Source organism: Tursiops truncatus, chromosome 15, assembly GCF_011762595.2.
Source record: "Tursiops truncatus isolate mTurTru1 chromosome 15, mTurTru1.mat.Y, whole genome shotgun sequence".
NCBI classification, from domain to species: domain Eukaryota; kingdom Metazoa; phylum Chordata; class Mammalia; order Artiodactyla; family Delphinidae; genus Tursiops; species Tursiops truncatus.
Window position 1 is genome coordinate 40848660 of NC_047048.1, and position 21879 is coordinate 40870538.

Here is a 21879-nt window from a genome sequence, read left to right on the forward strand (position 1 = left end):
TGCCCAAATCCCGCCCTGTCCAGCCTCTGGTGGACCTGCTAATGATGTGCCCGGGATGCAGCAGAAAGGAGGGCGGAGGGAGGAGAGGAGGAACCGGCAGTGGGAGAAATCCACTAATTGGACAATCAGCTCTGAATAACTGAAGGTTAATTATGATGCTCCTTCTTCTGGGAGCGTCATGATAAACCCTTGCTGGAAACCTCTGAGGTTCTTTCCGGTCCTGCAGGGTTCTGATTGCATGAAATGCAGGTCCTCACCACACTTACGTTTATTCCTCTGGAGTTTGCTCTTAATTTTGTACCTGGAACTTTAGGCTAAGTCTTCCCGTCACTAGATTTGGGGTCACTGCAACTTTGAGCAAGCTGGCCACTCTCCACATATGTCCTGTTCCAGCAATTCCCCCATCCTGCATTTCTACTTTTTTTCTCCTCCTTATTACCTGTCTCCAGAATGTTCTGTGAAGACAAGCTTCCACATTATTTTTGCGTCAGAGTCAAGGTCACTTGAGAAACACGAAGTTTCATTGACCTACCTTCTTTGGTTCCTTCTCTCTCTTCCAGAGGACTCTAGTGGAGATATTTCTCTTGTCCTCGAGCCTGGAGATGGTCCCTGCCCTGTGGGAATCTTAATGCTCATTAACTCTGCTTAGGAAATAATTTTGGAGAAATATCATTTACAGTCTCCAATATCTAGTCTCACTGCCTCATGGGTAAATTAAAGAAGGTCCAGAATGTATTCTAATATCCGAAACAGATAGGCATCAGCTACACGCAGTGTAAATTTCTCAGTTTCGAAACTGAGAAATGTCATTCCGTGTGGTCACAGGCTGTAAAAGCAAGCACCCCACATTTTTCAGTGCTTCCTAAGGTCCCTACAACCCCAGCGTTCCCGAGGGCCAGTTCCCACGGGACAGAGCTTCAGATTTTATCTCTGAAGTATGCATTCTGAAATTATCAACACCGCTGGCCTACTGTCATTAGAAATAACACTGTCTTAGCCTTCCCCAAACTTCCCCTGAGAACTTTCATCTTCGAGCAAACCCTCATATGACGAATCTCTGTGCATTAACTATATTTAATTTTTCCTCATCTTGGACGGCTGACAGTACTGCTTCTGTTAGGAATGGATCACATCCCAAGTAAGAACAATCCCTTGTGGGTCTCTCACAGATGTATGAAATCAGTGAAGCCTCCTGTTTTCCTGTAAAGCTACCAAAATGGCTTTTTATTAGAGAATTTCATCTCACTATCTGTTATTTTCCTGTGGCAGACCAGCCCCCGATTTTCCTTTCTTATTAAGAAGAAATTTTCTTGTTTTTAAGTGTCATTGTGTGGAGAGATACAAAGCCCAGACTCCGTTCTCTTTCACAGGCCCTATAACAGGGTCTAATGTGCATCCATTACCAGGATTCTTTTTGTGTGGTGAGAGCAGACTCATGCGTGGATCAAAAAGAAAAAATGTTCTCCCATTACCACTTCAGAATCCTGTTTGCCTCCAAGGAGAGTAAACAGGATTGTGTACCATTAATACTATTTGGAATAATACCCTTCACATATGCATCCCACTTGACAGACAGCATCTCTTACATTCTTGGGTCCATCCCTTGCAATGCTCGAGGCATGTGAGGAGGGGTCGTTATCTCCTGCTGAGAGGTGAGGAAACTGAAGTTCTAAAAAGGGATGCAGAGTCCCCAGGGTCCATTTGCATTGGCGACAGAGCAGGGACACAGACCCTGGTACGGGGAAGCCTAGATTTAAACAGACTCTCACTGTTCTGCTGCCCTACACTCTGCGTCTTCAGAACAGGGTTATTAAAACGTCATGTACATGAGGTCAAACCTTCCAGAAAATTCTGGAAACAACCCTCACAGAACTCTAAATAAACCCAAAGCCACAGGAAACCCACTTTTCTCCCATTACAGTATTGTGTTCACCCTCGAATAGAACCCAGAGAACAAAACCCATCTACCCTGGGCCTGCTCTTATGGAAGCAGCGGTCCCCGTAAATCACCTTTACCCTGAGAAGTGACCCCACCCCCCAGAGTCCCCAGGGATTGTACTGGATGCAAACATAATTCCCTAATGGACACTTTCTCTAAATAAAATGTGTTTTGTTGTTTTGGCATGAATCCATACACTAATTCTAAGAATGAATCATTTATTGAAAAGCCTTAGCAAATAGACAGGGTTCTCAATATGCTGGACCTTGACCCCTGCCTGTGGGAATCCTCAGATGTCACTTTCTTCATCCTCATTTGCTCCGAGTCTGTATATACTCTTGAAATGGAAGCAAGAGTATATATGAATGATTACACACACACACACACACACACACACACACACACACACACACACACACACACACACACACACACACACACACACACACTCCCTGTTGTGGACTGATCTACCCCAGGCAGAACAATTTAGCTTTAATGGGAAGATGTCAATTTGCGACTAAGTGTCTCATAAGGACAAATCTCCTGGCTAGCCTGGGTCCCGGTAAACTCCCAGTAAGAGCACAGGCTCAGCCAACCAGGGGACTTGAACCAGCTCAGCAGATGTCTAATTAATGCCCGCTGTCAGCTGCTCAAATGTCACTGATGGAGCCTCTCTCTCCGCAGCCACTGTTATAATGACAGAGATCACGCGTTGATGTCGCTGTGCTCCTGGGTCAACGTGGTGGTCGGTAAAATGACGGCCATAGACCGAGCAGCTAAGCAGGTCATCGTTTCCAGAGAAGAAGTCGTGCTCTACGACCACCTTGTCCTCTGCACCGGGCAGCAGTACCAGGTGAGCCCTCGGGGATGGCAGGGGTCACGTGCTGACCAGGCCCACGTCTCAGGGTCAAGAGCGTGCCTCCCACCTGCACATGTGACCGGAACTGGGTCCAAAATCCTCCTGGAAACCCATTCCAAGAAAAACATTCTGCCCAAGGATAAGAATCACAGCAAGTTGGAGAAATGTCATCCTTGAAGCTGTTGTCCAAAAGTCTAACACGTACTGCTCACCAGAGCAGAATCCAGACGCAGCCCGGCGTGCGTCTGTGGAAAATTAATTTATGCTTCAAGAGGCTAACATTTGGCGGTGGTGATGGGCTTGCGAGAAAGTATTTCAAACATGTGCACCTTCTGTCAGCCTTATTTTATTTTGTCTCTCGGTTACAAAGCTAGGAAGTGTGCTGGTTGCTTACCTGGTGACCGTGCTTTCCAACTCGATTAGATTCTCAAGCCACATTCCAGGGAAGTGTTGCAGGATGTTACCTATTCAACATCCGACAGAAGCGAATTTGAACATTCTTGCTTTGCAACGCTGGAGCATTTCATGCAGAAATGCCACAGAAATAGGGCATCTCTTTGATGAAAAGAGATTTAGATGATGGAGTCCTTTCATTACATTTTCTCTCAGGGACTGGATAGGCCTCCAAGTTGGGTTTGTAGGGAGTTATCCACTCTCCACCCCAGGCACTGGTCATGATTTTCTGCTCCTGTCCTAGGCCACCTTGGGGATGTGCTCAGGCCTGCTTCCCACAGATGAGCCACGGGTGGCCGGCCTGGGGGGGATAGACAGCCCAGCAACTGCGCACATCACTGACTTCCAGCGCTGAGCCTGGGCTACCCACTGAGAGCACCTGGGGCACTTTTGAAATAAACCCAGGCCAGGGCCCTGCCCCCAGAGGCTCTGTTTTAATTATTCTGGGGATGAGTGGGGTCCAGTCATCAGTATTTTTTTGAAGCTCCCAGGTGATTCTAAGCTAAGGTGGAGAAACACAGACTTGAACTTTCTCGACCTAGAACCTCATCTGTACCTTAGAGCAGCACTTCTCAAACTGCCATGTGCACACACATCCCCTGTGCATCTCGTTAAAATGTAGATGCTGAGCAGGGGGTGGGGGTGGGGGGGCTGTGGCTGAGATGCCTCGGTTCTAACACGTTTCTGGGTAAGGCCAAGGCCGCTAGTGAGGGGACCACCTGAGGACCCAGCTTGGATCAGCGTCTGAGTGATTTCTTTTCTTTTCTTTCTTCCCCTTCCTCCTCCCCTTCTTCCTCTTCTCCTTCTCCTTCTTCTTCTTTTAAAGCAATCCATTCTCAAAGTGTAGGAAAGGATTTTTTTTTTTCTGGATAAAGGAGAAAAATAAACTGGTTACTTAAGTACTCCTCTTTTTCAAACGTGAAACCAGAAGAAACCACCAAGCACCCCTTTGTCCCCCCTCACCTACCCCTCCGAGTTCCAACTGCTGCCTGCGACTGTGGACTTGGGAAAATGTGACAGGAAGGCCCGGCCAGCTGTCCAGAGACTCAGGCGTCTGCCCATGTGTGCCCAGCTGCCCCTGCGGCTTTAGTCTGTGGTACATTAAGCTCTTGCCCTTTTAACAATGGGAAACACGAAATGAAGTGATAAAGAGAGTTTCAATTTAATTTTTCCAGAAGGACATAAAGATTAAAAGTATGTAGACTGATATAAAAAAGGCAGCTGGATTCACTAGGAGCTTCCGGCTCGAATTTCTTTCCCTATTTCCCTTCTCCGCCACTCTCACGGTTTTGCCCCAATTTTGTGATTTAAAAAAATACCAACAAGTTAAAATGATGAAAATAAGCAAGAAGACTACCTGTTATAAAATATAATTACAAATCTTAACCTCTAATCTGACCTGTAAATGGCATGTACCAGTCTAAAATATTGTGCAATATTTTTGATATCCAAATCCATAGCACTTATTTTTTTAATCAGAAGATCCATGCACAAGATACAGTGTGCTGCAGGGCTGCATGTGAGGGGCCCTGGTCTCTACTTCCAAGCCCTCTCGCCAGGGTCAGCCATTCTGAGGCATTTCTGTTGTTTGTTCTTCATTGGTTACCTGCCAGAACTACAATGTGTTTATAGAAGTTTTCCCCTTGATCGGTCAACTTCCGACATTACCTATGACCTTTCCGCTTTGGACGATGAAGGTTTTTCTAGCTCACGTCCAGTACCCTCTAAGCCCCTCCCCAGCCCCACGGATGGATTTGATTATTTTTATTGGTGAGCACATGCCGGTTCTGAAAAGCCGTCTGCAAGACCTTATAACCAGGGTCCCCGAGCCCCCTCGCTGGCTCATGGAGCATTGAGCAGAGACGGAGAGATGCCCACTCCCACGCCTGGGTGTGGGTCATCTCAGAGAGAGGAGGGATAAAAATGTGTCAGCCTGAAGTCAGATGAGTTGGTGTGGGCCATGAGAAAACCGTGGCTGGGACTCCCACGGGGTGACGCTCGGGGAAAGCCAGCGGGGGGTGGGGCGAGAGCATGCAGCCGGGTGAGGGCAAGTGGGATGTGAGCTCTGGTGAGCTTGGTGTGGGTGAGCAACGGATGTGGTCTCCAAGGACGCGAGTTATGTCTCAGATGGGAGATAGAAGAACATGGCATTGGGACAGTGCAGGCCCGGGCGAGAGCCTGCTGCAGAGGGTGGACAGAGCTGCATGCATCAAGGTGCCACCCCTTGTCGTTCGGCAGCGCCCAGCATGAAGAGACCTCCCTGTGTTGGGGCAGATTAAAGGGGAAAATAACAGCATGAGGCCAAAGAAAAGAGTCCGTTTTAAATCAAGACTTCAGATTCCCTGAGGCTTCTCCCATCAGAGCCAACATCTCCTCCCCTTGAATCTGTGACAGCCTTGACCGGCAGACTATGAAGGAAGTGACATGGCATGAATTTAAGTCCAAGTCAAAGGCTAGGCAGCTTCTCTTTGTCTGTGGGAACAGTGGCTCCTGGAGCCCTGAGCTGCCACATAAGGATTCCAGATACCCTATGACCGCCATGCTGGAAATGCCATACATGGGTTCTCCAGTTGAGGGTTCCAGCCAAGCCCAGGCTCTCAGCCATCCCTGCCAAGGCCCCAGACATGTGAGTGAAGCCATCATGGACCCTCCAGACCAGACCATCCATACACTGAATGTCACCAAGTGCCCTCTATCCATAACACGTGGAATAAAAGGATTGCCCAGCCAAGCTCTACTGGAACTTCTGGCCACAAAGTCATGAAAGGTGATAAAATGGTGGTTTAAACCACTACGTTTTGGTGTGAGCTTGTTGCAGAGCAAGAAACAACTGGAACAAAAAGATAACAGAATAAGAGAAAAGAGAACAACATCTAGAAAAATCAGAGCAAGGACATACTTTTGAAAATATTCCAGAAGGATCCTCTCCCTCTCTCTCTCTCTGTCTCTCTCTCTCTGTCTCTCCCTGCCCCTCCTTCTCTGTCTCTGTCTCTGTCTCTCTCCCCAGGACACTGTGCATCATCCTCATTACGGCCTCCATCACAGGAGCCAAAGACATTCGAAGAGCAGAGGCTGAGCTGAGAAGGCCACAGGGTGAGATGAAAAGGGAGATGGAGTAAGAAAGGATTGATGTTAAATCTCCATCAAGAGACAGACCTGCTTCTGTATAAGTTGGTGAAGTCAGCTGGAGACCAATCACAAAACTCCCCTGGAGGGTGGAGGCAAAGGGCAAAGGGATACACTGGGTGCCAGAGACAAGAAGATATGCTAGAGGTGGAGGCCATTCCTGGACAGTGCTTCTCCCAAAGAAGAGGCCCAAATACATGGAATAGAGACAATAAAGATATGCTAGAAGAAAACTTTCCTTACCTGAAAACATCATCCAGTTGACCACATTCTTGGCAAAATCAAGGAAGAATTTTCTCAGCTAGTTACATTCTGATGAAATTTTGGTTCTATGAGAACGATAGGGAAAACAATGAACAAACTTCAAGAGAAAAATAGCAGATTACCTCCCCCCACCCTGCCTCAAAAGGAACAAAATTAAGGCAAGGCAAATAAGGCAAAAAATTACCTCTCCAGCCTTCAGTGGTTTAAGAAAATGAAACTGGCTGCTCAGAATTTTGAAGAAAATGGGCAATTCAGTCATCACATGCTCGCCTAAGTGTATCCTATTGGAGGATGGCAAAATGTGTTCTTTATGGGCCAGGCCTGAGAAAGAAGATCTTCCGTGGTCTTTAATTCGCACTCTGGATAACGGAGACAGAAAAGAACTGGACACAGTAGTATAAAAGGACACATGGCAACGCCACAAACAAAAGGTAATCCAAATCATTTTTATAAATCTGAGAATAAATCCAAGATGGGCAATAATGAATCTTACTCTAAAGTAATCTAATCAAAACTGAGTTCTTAAAAAACAAAAAACAAAAAAAAACCGAGTTCTTGAAAATAGGGAGAGAGGTGGCCAAGGACGATGCAGTGTCTTAAATGGGGAAGCACAAAGGCAATGTTTCATTCTTGACTCTTATATTTAGAGGAAATAAGGTTAAAGAATGCTTTTGAGCAGCCTAAATAAATTCACCTTCCAAAAACCGGAGAAGATAAAAAGGAAGAAAACATCCTTCATGTAACCAGAGGCAAGAAAAGAAAGAAAATAGCCACGATGCTTACACTTGAAAGTATGAACCAGAATGGCATAAGGAAAAAAACCTAACAGTTGTAACAGCGAGTGTCATGGTTTTAAATTGCCCCCATTACAAGATCAAGGATCTGTTTTTACGTGGACGTCGAAATACAAGAGGAATACAAAACGAACCACACTCAGAGTTTAAGAGTGAAAAGATAGTTCCAGGGGCACCAGCCAAAGATGTCAAGCAAATTCAAACAGCTGTTATGAGCAGCAGCAATAGTCATATCCGGCGAAGCAGAATCAGCTGGAGAAATAAGAGCACTGATCCTGACAAAGGGTGAAATTCGTGACGACGACGTGGAGGTCACGAGCCCGTTACATGGCACAATGTGGTTGTGTCACAGAGTGTATCCCAGGACAGAAGTGCACCTGCAGCATGACGTGCATTTCTTGGTGTCACACGTAAGGGAAGGAACCAGCTGAAGCACCTCCAGAGATAAGGGGTCATCCCGGATGTTTAGCCAGAGGGGCAAAGAGTCCGATGGCTGGGAGTGTTCGTGTAGAAATGAATTCGACTCATTGTGGCCCGGGGAGCAGATAACGACAGACATCAGAAGCCATGGGACTACAGCGCGCATCCATCCTAAGAAACTACCTCCTAAGGGTCAGAGCCTCTGCCAAGAGGGACTGTCCAACCCCCGGGTACAGCGGGCAGCTGGCAGGAGGGGTCAGAGCACCTGACCTAGATCGAGCACTGGCCTTGCACCACACCAGTGCTCCCTGAAGTCACCCTTGTGGTAACACCCTGAGCTCCCTGCCACTCCCACCCCCATTTCGCAGGTGAGAGAACCAAGCTGCAGTGGGGCTGAGGTTAAAAGTCAGACAAGACAACTTGTCCAAGGTCGCACAAGGGTGGCAGACTAGGGGTTAGTGTTTGAGCGCAGGTGGTCTGGCTCCAGTTCTTCGCCGCTGCCTGTCTCTCTCCTCCCTCCCTCTCTCCCCGTCTCCTTCCCGGTACCTCCTCCTTCCCTCCTGCCCTCTCCCATCCATGTGCTGCAGAGGTTACACTGGATGGCTTTAAAAGTCTTCACAACTCACAAATTCTAGAACTAACCGTTTATAGCTAGAGTCAAATAAACAGTTTTTTAAGTTTTTTTTTCACCTCTCTTTAAAACTATGTGGGGCTTCCCTGGTGGTGCAGTGGTTGAGAATCTGCCTGCCAATGCAGGGGACACGGGTTCGAGCCCTGGTCTGGGAGGATCCCACATGCCACGGAGCAACTGGGCCCGTGAGCCACAACTACTGAGCCTGCGCATCTGGAGCCTGTGCTCTGCAACAAGAGAGGCCGCGATAGTGAGGGGCCTGCACACCACAATGAAGAGTGGCCCCCGCTTGCCACACTAGAGAAAACCCTCGCACAGAAACAAAGACCCAACACAGCAAAAATTAATTAATTAATTAATAAACTCCTACCCCAAACATCTTAAAAAAAAATATATATATATATATATATATATATTTATATATATATATATATATATATATAGAGATATCTGGAGAAAAGCAACCTCAGTTCTGGTAAGGTGGCTTCCTGGTGTCCTCAAGAACCCAGGCCCTTCTGTCTTTTGTTCTTCCATCTTTGGAATGTGCCTTCCATCCTCAGCACCTTGTGGTGACTGCTGTGGTTCCAGCCATTTCATGTGCAAGAAGCAGGAAGGAGGAAAGACTAGAGCAGAATGACTTTTCGAGTTGCCCTCCCCCTGCCCCCAAAGGACACCTGCTTATCTCTCTTGACCTCTCAGGTCATGAGTTGGGAAATGTTCCAACTGGGCATATGTCCCAGGAGTCTGTTACTAAGAAAGAAAGGGAGACAGGATATTGGGTAGGCCACCAGCATCCCCTACTGCCATGGTAACTTGCTGAGGAGAACAGGGTGGCCAAGGGGCTCCCACCAGCAGGTGATGCTCCATCCCAAATCATCTGGAATGGTTGAGAAGTGTCTGCTTCTCTCCAAGCACGAGTCAGTGCCAGTTCAGTGGTGGTAGAGAAGCTCTGCTTTGGGGAGCCAGCGCTGATGGTGCGTCTTCAGTAAATGTGCCCACACCTCTTGTTGAACTCTACTCCCTCCTGTCGAACTCTACTCCCTCCAATTGAACTCTACTCCCTCCTTTTGTTGATGACATAATATGATTTTTCCCCATAGATCCTTCTTGATATACTGAGTTTTGCTAAACTCTTTGTGGACAAATTAATTAGCTTTGGGATTTAAAATTCTAGCTCCAGTTTTACCTATTTTGTGAAATGCCACCGTGCGAACATGAAAATATATTATCCCTTTAATTTCTCTAATTCTTTATAGTTAAAAATGTGCAAAAACAACTCCATCCAGTTACGTGTGTGGAAGAATTATATAGATTATCAGAATGCAGTTGCCTCTCAGGACTGTAGCAAACTAATTCTCGTTTTTGACCTTATTTCTTTCCACCCCTCTTTTCCTTGTTTTTTCATATGAACACCCACTATTTGGAATGATAAGTCATTGAAAGTTTTATAAATTGAATGGCTCTCAATTTGTTCTTCAGCCCTGCCTTTTCCTGCCAAGGATTTTTCCTGACTTGTTAAAGCATGATTTACTAAACTGGTATAATGTTACCCCAATTTCATTTTCTCTTATACTATAATGCTTGTTGTAGTTCTGGTAAAGTTTCAAACCTCCAAAGCACAGTATTCAGTATTGTGCAGCCCTCAGTGGACTGCTTTATGATAACTATGAATATACTAATGCCAAAATTGTAGTGTGATATTGCTAAATAAATTATATTGCTAATAAGAGCTTTCCTCCACAATTTTCGTTGTAGTAAATGACCACTACTTATTGGGTTGTTCCTTTTTACTAAATATCATTTTACTGCAGCCTCTTTGTGGAGAAAGGACATCCAGCTTTAAAAATAGATTCTGTTTTTTTTGTTTTTTGTTTTAGTCCAGCCTGAAATTGAATTAAATACATCACAGCAATGTGCCAAGGCTTTAATACTTCTCTTGAGGAAGGATATACCTGAAAGTTTCCTAAATGTCATCTGGGGTTTAGTGGAGCCCCACGTGTCCCGGCACCAGCCAGCATTCACATCCCCCAGCACAGCAGGCATTGCCCGCAGTTGTCGGGGAGGAAGAGCCTCCCGAGAGCCCGTGTTAGTCTCTGCTGCCAGTGAATGTTTTGCCCTTTGTAGCTGTAGGAGTCTGGCCTCACATCCTTAGGCCTCACGCCACAAATGTGCAGGACGGCTGCTGCGGGGCCTCTAACAGCAGCCGAGCTGCCTGGGAGTCTTGCCCTAGGTTCCGGCCTCGTTATCTCCCATAATCTCCACCTGCCGCCAAATGAACCTCGGAGGGGCAGCATGGGGGCCCACTGGGCACACCCGCCCCACTGTGCCGTTTGACTTGGCTTCTACAATGGCGTCTGTTTGCTCGATTTTAATTGAACCAAAGTAATGAACAAATCAGGAGTCCATATAAAATACCCAAGTATCTGGCATTTCTTGAGCGATCAGATCTGGCCACCCTGAACCCCTGCTCTACCCTGACAATGCCCAGATGGAGTTGAGTCACGGCTGAACGCTCTGGCCAGGGCCTGGGCGTCCCGCTTGTCACAGCATCCTGGACACCAAGGACAAGAGTTGGCCATCATCCGTTATTGGGTTTCCTACAGCAGAGGAAAGCGTCTGTCTTCACCCACATCTATGTCAAAAGCGAGGGAACAGGAGCTGTACTGGGAGGGCTCAGTGTTGAGAGAGAGAGAGAGAGAGAGAGAGCACTTCTTTGACAAAGTGAAAGATAATCCTATAATTTTCACAAGTAAGTAGTAGCCCACTTCCCTCATTTTGTGGGTAGACCCTCTATGTGCTTGAATTTCAATCCCTTGATATAATCGCCTCAGTGCAGATTGTTTTTACCAAAAACAGCGACATCAAATCCAGTACCGTGTGCTCTTCCATGGCCCTGCCCCCCTTGCAGGAACAAGCGGGTCCTGGGTTCCCTCCCCTTGACCCTGGCCAGGCCTCTGTGAAGACCTCTGTGACTGAACGTGGCGAGAGAGGCCCTGCTGGGCTCCCGGGACCGAGAAGAGAAGAATGTGGAGCTCTCTGGACTGCTACCCTCTCCCAGGACATGTGCCCTGGAACTCAACCCCCCAGCCCCCCAGCTGTGAGGAAGCTCAGGCCACAGGGAGAGGCCCCACGTGGAGTTCCGGCCGACAACCCCAGCTGGGATCACAGCCAGCACTAACTGCTAGACATAGAGTGATGACTTGTCATCTTTTTAAATACCCACCATGTTTTCTTGGGGAAAGACAAAGGACTGAGAGAGTTTATCTCCAGGTGATTCCAGCCCCCGGCCGTCAGGTCATCACCCCGTCTTTAGGTCTTCCCAGCTGAGGCCTCCAACATTGCTAAACAGACAAACTGTCCCCCACCATTCCCTGGCTGCATGGCTGACCTACAGAATCTGTGAGCCTACTGAATGGGGGTTTTGCACTACCGAGCCTTGGAATAACTTGTTACGCAGCATCAGATGACCAGGGCAGCTCCTTCTGAGAATTAGCTCCAAGTGATCATTTCACCTGTTTTTTGTTTTTTTTTTTAATTAAGACCTGATTATATCTTGAGACAGCAAAAGGCACACCTGTACTGGGTATTGCTCTGTTTATTTTAATTAATTAATCAATCAATCGATGAATTAACTCATTACTTGTGAGCGCTTCACCTGTTACCACTGAAATAAGCATCTCTCTGTAACGTATATCAGGTCCCACGCCCTACAGGGGCCGACATTAGTCAACACCCGACAAACAGAGAAGTTCCGAACAGTGGTCTGCAGCAGTACACGGGCCCGGTTCCCTGCAATCATTTTACCCTCAACGACGAAGAAGATTGCTTGAAGGCCCTGACTTGGATCAGGAACAACTCCATTGCTGCAGAAGGTAAGGATGCTGGTAACTGTGCATCTTTTCAGAACAGCATTTTATCTTTATAATGAGTCTTATTCTTCGTCTAGTTCCAGTATATAATTAGTGCCTAATTAATTCCAACCAAATCATTCATCTGCTGTGCTTTGTTTTCCAGATTAATTTACAACTTGTCATTTTTGGATACCCAGCATGTTTTCTGGGGGAAAGAAAAAGGCTTGAGATAGTTTAATTATCTATAATTATTTTATTACACAAAAATGAATATCCAAAGAGCAAAGCATGGCTAAAATCATTAACTAATTAAAGAATAATTTAATAAGCAAACATGTTTAGCAATTATATGGAAAATATGACTCCTTTTGTGAAGCTGAAAAGACCTCGGAAGAAAAGGAAAGGTCTGAGTTGGAAGGGCTCTTCTCTTTCACAACCCATTGTTCTCCTTCGTGGTTGCCTGCACAGTCCTTCCCACAAATGAACATATTCGAGTTGCCTGCCACTTCCTGAAGCCAAATGAGGGAGTAAAACATTTGTACAAATTGTTTTCTCAAGCATCTTCCTCTCTATTGCTTGGGTTAATGGAAATTGTTTGACTAGTAGAATAACTAGAACAGGGCCTGGCTGCCTATTTGTCTTTAATTGAAACCTGGGGAGTCAAGTTTTAGAGATGACTTACTGCAGCCCCTTCATTTTACCGAAAGCGCAGGGAGGATCAGGGACTTGGTTGGGTTATACAACCACCTGTGATGAGCTAGGCTTCTAACCCAGACCTTTGATTCAGTCCCGGGATGGAAAAATCAGTAAGTTACTGGAGTGTGGAGATCAGTATATAAAATTAAATATATTAGTTTATTGAATGTATTTGTTTAAATATAATTTCATTATGTTAGTTAATATAATTAATATATTAAAATTAAATATAGTTTCTTTCGATTTTTGGTGGAAGATTTAAGTGTTAGTTAACTTTTTGTCAAGTTTCTACATTTACTTCATTAAAAATCAAAAATAGGTATCAAAGGATATTCGATACATTGCTGAATTCAATTTGTTAGTACTTAGAGGCTATTTGCATCTAAACTCATGAGTAAGATTGGCCTGTTTTCTCTTTTATGCTTTACTTGGCAAGTTTTTGGAATCAAGGGTATGCTAGTCTCACAAAGGGTTTTGGGGAAGCTTTCCATATTTTTGGTGGGTCAGAAATACTTTGTATAACCTAAAAATTGGACAGGAATCACCCATAAAATCAACTGGGTCTGGAACCTTTGGGCAGAGGTGGGATATATAGATATATACTGGGGACCCAGAATAAAAACTTGTCAAAGTATTCAATATTTTAATTTTTGCATTAAAACTCAGTATTATTTTCAGTTTTGCATCTGTATGTGTTTAAACCTGTTTCAATATTTTAGTCATTCTTTAATCATTGCCCTATGACCTAAGTACACTTAGGGAGTTCTCTGATCGGGGGGTCAGCAAACTTTTACTGTAAAGGGCCAGACAGTAAAAATTTTAGATTTAGCAGGCCATATGGTCTCTGTCCCAACAACCCAACTCTACTGCTATGGCAAGAAAGCAGCCACAGACAATATGTCAGTGAATAGGCATGGCTGTGTTCCAATAAAACTTTATTTACAAAACTAGGGGATGAGTCATAGTTTGCAGAACCCTGCTTTTATCCATACAATTTGTGACAACTCATTACCATTTCTTCAAGTCCAGACCTCAAAATGTAACTTAAGCTTGCTGAAAGCACAAAAGCCAATGGTTCAATACAAAATATACATTATGTCTTAGGAATGTGCCCAGTCCTGTTATAATGCAGTGTTTTAATTGAACTGTTGGCTGTTTTGAATGTTAGGATTCAGGAGCCTTTTGACCAAGAAAAGGGCCTTTGAACATGGCAATGCAAGTCCTTAAGGTCGAATGCTTATGGCAGAGAACTTAGAAATTCCAATGTAAGAAGCTCTTGGTTTTCAGATGGGGGAATAGCATCCAGCTATCGTGTTGCCTTGACTAGCTGTTGAAGATGGTGATATTCTGGTGCCCACCTAAAGGGAAATAAATGCTTTTGCAAGAGTTAAGAATGTCTCCCATTAACTGTTTGCATAAAACCCCTGCGTGCCCGCTTTTGTCCACTGAACGGCCAGGTTAGGGAGTTTATAGACATTAGTTTCTTGTCCTAAAAGTAGGCTATTTTCCCCAGGTCCAGTGATTAATGACACCCCCAGGGCAGGGCATCTCCCAGGTAGGTGGTCCAAACACTCAGATGCTGGGCCCAGGCTCTGGGAGGCATCTGAGAAACAGACCAGACAAGTTCATTCAACTTAGGGTAGTGACCCTTTTCAAATGACTATAAGAAAAGTTGGAAAGAAAAATGTTAACCTGTTGCCTTGAGGAAGCTCTTTCTCTTTGTAGTTTTTCCATAATTAGAGTCATATTCAGACTTGAATTTAATTAGTGCCATTCCAGATATCTTCCTCACATGGGCTGCTATGAGGATTAAACGAGATAAGATATTACATGTCCAGCTCAGGGCAGCACAGTAGGAGTTCAATCATATGGGCTGTTGTTAGCCTTGTTACTACTACTACCGCTACATGTGATAGGGTTGTTTCTCCAGGGTGTAGGTCTCAGCCACTGCCATCCTGGTGATGGTGCAGCCTAGCACAGTCTCTACACAAAAGATGGGGAGCCGTGTACACCAGGTACCGGTCTGGTTGTAGAGAGGCATCGTGACCTTCGTGAGAGCCCTGGAGGCTGTGAAGTTTAGAGAAGGTTTCCTCAAGAAAGGAGGATTTGAGCTCAGCCTTAAAGAAAGGCAGGATAGGGGCTTCTCTGGTGGCGCAGTGTTTAAGAATCCGCCTGCCAATGCAGGGGACACGGGTTCGAGCCCTGGTCCGGGAAGATCCCACATGCTGCGGAGCAACCAAGCCCGTGCGCCACAACTACTGAGCCTGCGCTCTAGAGCCCGTGAGCCACAACTACTGAGCCCATGTGCCACAACTACTGAAGCCCGTGTGCCTAGAGCCCATGCTCCACAACAAGAGAAGCCACCGCAATGAGAAGCCCGTGCACTGTAATGAAGAATAGCCCCCGCTTGACGCAACTGGAGAGAGCCTTCGCGCAGCAACGAATACCCAACACAGCCAAAAATAAAAAAATTTTAAAAAGACTGAAATTGCTGAAAAAAAAAGAAGGGCAGGATAAGCAAGGAAGAGAGAGGTTGGGGGAGTTTGATTTGTATTCAAAGACCATGACCCAACAACTCAGGCCGGGCAGACTCCGTGAAGGGCAGCAGTGGAAGGAGAAGGTGGAGGATCCAGGGGAGTCCAGGTTTAAGTGGTTACTTTTTAGAGGCTGGGGAACCAGGGGTGATGCTGTGTACAAAACAGCACTGCAGGAAGGTGAACTCCCATCTCTGGCGCCCACGGCGGCAGAGAGAAAGCCCTCGGGGAAGGATGGGTCAGGGCTGGAGCGGGGCAGCCGTTCAGGCAGGGGCGGGCTGGAAGCAGCCATCTCTGATCCATTTGAGGTCCTGCTGGCACAGCTGCATCTAGCTTATTTCCAAGTCAGTTATGGGCTGATGGTATTTGAAGCTGGAAACTGGAAGTTGGCACTTCATGAAAACGAGGAGCAGGGCTTTGTTCCCGCATCCATTACCGTCACTCCGCCTGTCAGCCCTTGGTTTCTAATAACACCAGAAAGAATGTGGACATTTTTCATGATAGTTAGCTTTTGCTCCCTCAGTGCTAATTTTCCTTTTTCTCAATAGTTCAGGCTGGGGTTGGAGGGTGGGAGCTGAGGATAGGGCCCTTCTCCCAAGAGCCTGCGAAAAAAACTCCTGTGTCTCACGGGCTGTGATTGGGTCGAATGTCCTTCCAGGCATCACACCCCGAATCCTGGGAAACTCCAGGCCTAACTTTGAAGCAAACAGACTCGAGAGGAGGGGCTTGTTTGCTGAGGACGGTGGAGGGATTGTTCTAGAAGGACAGAAGGATGCTACATAGCAGAAACAATGGATTTTTTTTTTTAATAGGAGAAGGTTAGCTTTCCTCTGAATTTCTGCCCCTTGAAAAAACACAGATATCTCCCCCAAAGCATCACCACTCTCCCCTGCCCCTGTCTCTGTTTTATCATGTCTTCCTCTGCTTCCAAAGGAGAAACAGTTGTTCTGTGATGGAATTTGTCCAGTCTGAAGGAAATTGTTTATTGGTCTCTGCAGTTGGATGAGTTTATAGATGTAAATTATCGTAAACTATTAGAACTGCCTCACTATCCTGGAGAATAGCTGACATCACTGGCTTTCAACTGCAAAAAAAACCTGGAGGGTTTAGCCGGCGGGAGCGGGGGGGTGTTTCAGATAGAACCCAGCAACCTAATACATTATAACAGTTTATGGCATTAATTGAAACTAATTGAAATTCATCTGCTATTACCTCTGTACTTTCCATGAAAATGAAAAGTAGGATGAAAGTAAAGCACAAAAAAATACACCGCCTTGATGGCCCAAAATGGCTCAATTATTTTCATCTTTAGCTAAATACAGTTTACTGCCTTATTAAAAGCATGTTTGTAAGAAAAGTATAACATTAAAATTCCAGTGCATGAATCACCGAACAAAGCCTTTGTTATGCTATATCTAATATATTCTTCCCTTTTTATTTGACAGAGCAAAATGAGACGTGTCATAGAAATCTTATGCTTTGACTTCTAAAAAGTAAAAAGAGTATTTTCTGGTCTATTCATGAACATAATATGTTTTTTAAGTATGTGTTTATTTCACAATTTATTAATATTCTAGGGTATCTATTTAAAATTCTTTCATTATCTGGTTATTCCCTAAAGTTAATAATACAGATACAATGCCGATTAGAGGAGTTTTTAAGGAACATGTTATATATCTCCATCTGCAAATATAGTGCAGTGGTGTGAGCACTGGTTCTGAAATCAGATCTGGCAGGTCTGAGTTCTGATGAACCATCTACTGCTGTGTGACCTGGAGCTTGTTACTTAACCCCTCTGTCCTCAGTTTTCTGGAGAGCATAATAAAACTTTTCTCATGGGCCTGTTCTGATCTTACATAATCTCTGTTTCTTTTGAAGTGGAAAGGAACCATAATTCTTCATTAAAATACAATGGAATATGTAAATATACATACAATAATAAAATAACTTAAAATACATAAATTATAAAATGTAGTATATAATTCTTATTTTCTCTGGTCTTAAAATGCAATAACTGTAAAGAAAAATTCTTATTAATATCTGTGTGCATAAATCTTGAATTTACTTCTTATCCTCTTGAGATGTGAGTTCCTGGCCAGAATGCCAGATCGGAAAATCCTTCCCTTTTCTCCTTTCCAAGTGATGGTTTCCTTCCTGGAGAATCCTTCATCTTTACCTCTTGTGTGGACTTGCCTCATTTTGGTGGTCACACAATCAGAGTTGCTGGTGTATTCATTTACACCTTCAACAAGAGTGTATCAGAAAGCACAAGCATCACCTTTACGTTCATGCCAACACTTCAGACGGCTGGTCTTAGTGCTTTTGCAGCCTGAGGTGGAGAAGTGACAGCTCACCCAGGTGGTGATGGGAATCATCACGCCCCCGCTTCCTCCCCAGCTGGGCCCCTCATTCCTTTGGAAGCTCCCTTGCACATTCTGTCCCAAAGGTCGTTGCAGGCAAGCGTGAGAGAGAGACTGGGTGCTCCTTCCTGCCAACTTCAATTCCAGGGGCTTTCACAAGGTCGTCTTTTCACCACCGTGCCCTCCTTGTACTATGCCTCCCGATTCTGCTCTGTACTCTCAGTAATGCATAATTTATCCCCTAGAAGGAGCAACAAAGATCGGCCTCCCATGAAAACTGGTATAGTTATATTCCGTTGCCCCCTATTGAAAATCCACCCAGACTGTTCGAATCCTGAGTTATCATTTGCCAGTTCAAAGTAGGGCCGCCCACCACTTCCCCTCTGTCACCCATCAGGTCAAGTGCAAAGACTGGCTGTTTCTTGTCTGTTAAGTAAACTGAGCTGCTGTGAAGAAGACAGTGACCAGATCTCTTAGCATAAAACTGATATCCAGGGGGAAATCCTCAGCTTTGCCACTCTGTTTCTTCCACATATGCATAGAAACTTCCAAAGAATATATGCGAAATCCCAACAAGATAAAGGAAGCCCCTGCAATGTGTCACCTCCTTCAAAATATTTGCAAAGACTCCGTGAGTTACAGAGCACCAAAGTGGTGGAAATGCATGAGCTGAATGAATCTTTAATGAACTGGGGTTGTCTGACCTCTTAAGCCCGCTGTAGATGACAGATGCCGTGGGTTCCACATACCCTGAGGCTGCCCCCCTCTCCTCCACCAGCCGTCAGGATGTTCTGCGCCAGCAGGACCCCAGCCACCCGCCTGGTCCACTTGGACTGGGACACGCTGTCAGACCCAGCATCGCCCTTACAAAGCCCTTTGCAGTGTTGTTATTCACGGCTCAGTTCCCCCACCCCTCCCCCACCTCACAACCACTTTTCTCACCTGCTTTTAAACTCTTGCTTGCTTCTAACTCAGCCAGCGATGGAAGAAAATCTACTTCTCTGAGGCGTTCTGGGTTCTTCTCTCTCTCTGCCCCCTCCCTTTCTTTCTCTGTTTCCTTCCCTCTCCATCTTCCCTCTTTGATTTGGCCCCAAATTCACCCAGCTGTCCGCAGCGTGATAGTTACCCAAGGGCTAACCTCCCTGTGAAACATCCTTGGTCCCTCGGTTTAAACTGCACCAACATGGCAGCAGTATTATTTTCTACTGTCGTGTTGGAGGCACACACAGTTTTGGTTACATTTAGGATCGTGTAGGATTTCGTGGGCTAGAAGGGAAACCTAATAGCCAGATCTAACATGTTTCTGTGTTACAAATCTCAGGTACACAGCCCATCCTGTGGCTGGACTGGTATGTAGTGCCAACTTAATAGTGAACACCAGGTCGAAATACGTAGTAGGAAAACCTGGCCAGAGTGAGGGTGTTCTGCAGTAAATATCGACAGGCCACAAAGGGAAAGCCCAGTTAGTTTCGGATCAGCAAAAGCTGATGAAGCTCAAACACTCATCCGCGCATCTGGTCGGGGAACGTTTTGTCACACCCATTGCAGGCCAGGCTCTGTGTGAGGCCCCAGGGTGGGCAGGGTGGGCCTGAAGTCCTCTCCTCCCCCAGGTAAGCCAGGGCGTGTAGACGGCCGATGCAAGGAAGGCAAGGCAGAGACAGCCTCGGGCCTGCAGGGACCTCACCTGCCTGGGGCTGGACCTTCTGCTGGGGCCCAGGTACAACCACAAGCATAGGCCAGTCCAGGGGGCTTCAAAGGCCCTAGTTCCACCCCATCCCTGCTAGTAAACTTACTCTGATAATTATAAGTAATCATATTTTTATATCTAGATTGATTTGTCCCGAAACGCATACATTACTAATCAGAATCTTTGTCTGCTAGCTTTTGTCCTGGGGACTCCCCCAAATATGTCTTTGCTTATCCTATGAATTATCTTCGTGCTTATATTTTTACTGTTAGCTTATGAAAAAATTACTTACGGGCATTTGCGTGAAGCCAAGGTTATTGGTAACAGTTCTAAATGTTACTGTTACTGGTAATAATAATAATAATGGATTGTGTATTTTTTTTTAAGAATTTAGATAGGAGGCCAGGCCCAGAAAGAGAGCTGATACCAGAGATAACTTTTTATTTTCTTTTGGCCATGCTGCACAGCTTGCTGGATCCCTGACCAGGGCTGGAACTCAGGTCCCTAGCAGTGAGAGCTTGGAGTCCTAACCACTGGACCACCAGGGAGTTCCTGGGATTGTGTATTAAAGTGCCTGGCTTTAGGCCAGGTATATAAGAGTCACGAGATAAACAGGAATTGAATCTAAAAATTCTTTACAAAGAAAAAGTGGGAAATGATGTAGAAAGAACTCACAATTGCACAAAGATAATGGAAAGAATAATCCCCCCCAGAGTGGAAACATGTAAAAGGCAAGGGATCAAACTAGCAAAGAATAACAGGCTGACTTTATAACATTGGGTCTTATGTATGTGGAGGAATGTGATTTGACCTGTGACATGTTCTTATTTAGGTAGTAAAAAAATTATAATGAGATTTTATTCTGTTTTGTGGGTAATGAGACAATGTAAGTAAATAATCATATAAAACACGTTTAGGTGAAAAATTTTAGATGACATCACATAGGCATGATTTACTATGTGCCCAATACAACTGTGATATTGGACCGTTGTTCAGCAAATATGTACACACACACATCCCCGCTGTGGGCAGAGTTTGCTTCACCCCCTTGGGCGGGTGCGGGTGTGGCCGCATGACTTGCTTTGGTCAATGGAACATTAGTGGATGTCTTGCAAGGAGAGGCTTAGAAAGTGTCTGAGCAGTTGTGCTTGCCCGCCTGTGCTCCTGCACAGCTCCTGAAAGAGAATATGCCTCAGGTCACTGTTGGTCCAGAGAGGATGAGAGAGACGTGGTGCAGATCTGACCCCAACCACAGCTTGGAGCCACATCAGCCAACATCAGTCAGCCCACAGACGTGTAGGCCAACCTGCAACAGGCTTATTGTTGTTTGGCATTGAGTTTGGGGGTAGTTTGTCATGCAGCATTATCGTGACAATAGCTGACAGTTACAATAACTGAAGTCTCATATTTGGGGGAGGCGTTTCGAATTAAACTAAAAGATAGACAAAACTATTTAGAAGTTAGCATATCTATAAATAAACGTCTAATTTAAATAGTAGAGCTTTTATGAAATGTATGGAAGTCCTCATCCTCTCCAGCCGCCTGCAATCTGTGGGCAACCCTGGCTAAATAACCCTGCATTGCTGGGGCTTCCATGAGCCTGTAATGAAAAAGCCCATCTCACAGAATAGTTACTAAAAGCCAACATGAAGGAGAGACTGGAAAAATATTCAACTCTGAGTTGCATGGGGCCTAAGCACTTAAATCTGTTTCACGGAAAATGAATATTGTTTTTGCATGCATATTTTAAAGGGGCAGAAGACCTCAAGCCTATGACAGTTTGAGGTTCAAGTTTTGGCTCTCCTGGCAGGCTAGTTCTTTGTTGTGTCAGACCGCCAGGATTCATGTTGCACAGCAGGTGGGAGCCTCAATAATTTAAGCAAAATGTTGGCTCTTTCAGCCAAGGAAAAGGCAGCTCACCCAGGAATGCTGCACTAGCGCGTCTGAATAGGGCGGCAATCAGAGCCCCCAAATCGGAGCATCCTAGGGAAGCCGGGAAGGAAGGACCCTGCCCCTGGCTGCCTTGCCCCCTTGGCATTCCACGTTTGAGCAACAGGAAGTAGGGGAGGACTTTCCAGAAGCTCTTAACCTTAGGGAAGCCATCTGAAAGCTATTCTAGTTCCTTTCCTTCTAAACAAGTAAGACAAGCCGTTATACGTCCTCTCAATTTTGGATAGAAATAGATTTTTGCATAATTTATTCCACCAAATTGAGTAAGTACACTTGCCATTTATTTTGTATCATAAAATTCCTCTTCAGATCATT

At 45.4% G+C, this 21879-nt stretch overlaps 1 protein-coding gene across 1 annotated transcript in view; it reads left to right on the forward strand.

Moving 5' to 3' along the window:
• CFAP61 (cilia and flagella associated protein 61) overlaps positions 1 to 21879 on the forward strand; it is a 255844-nt gene that overhangs the window by 174708 nt on the left and 59257 nt on the right. Inside the window, exons 20-21 of the mRNA XM_073792625.1 lie at positions 2624 to 2792; positions 12184 to 12358. Of these exons, the coding sequence (XP_073648726.1) occupies positions 2624 to 2792; positions 12184 to 12358 (344 nt within the window). The remainder of the gene's footprint in view (positions 1 to 2623; positions 2793 to 12183; positions 12359 to 21879) is intronic.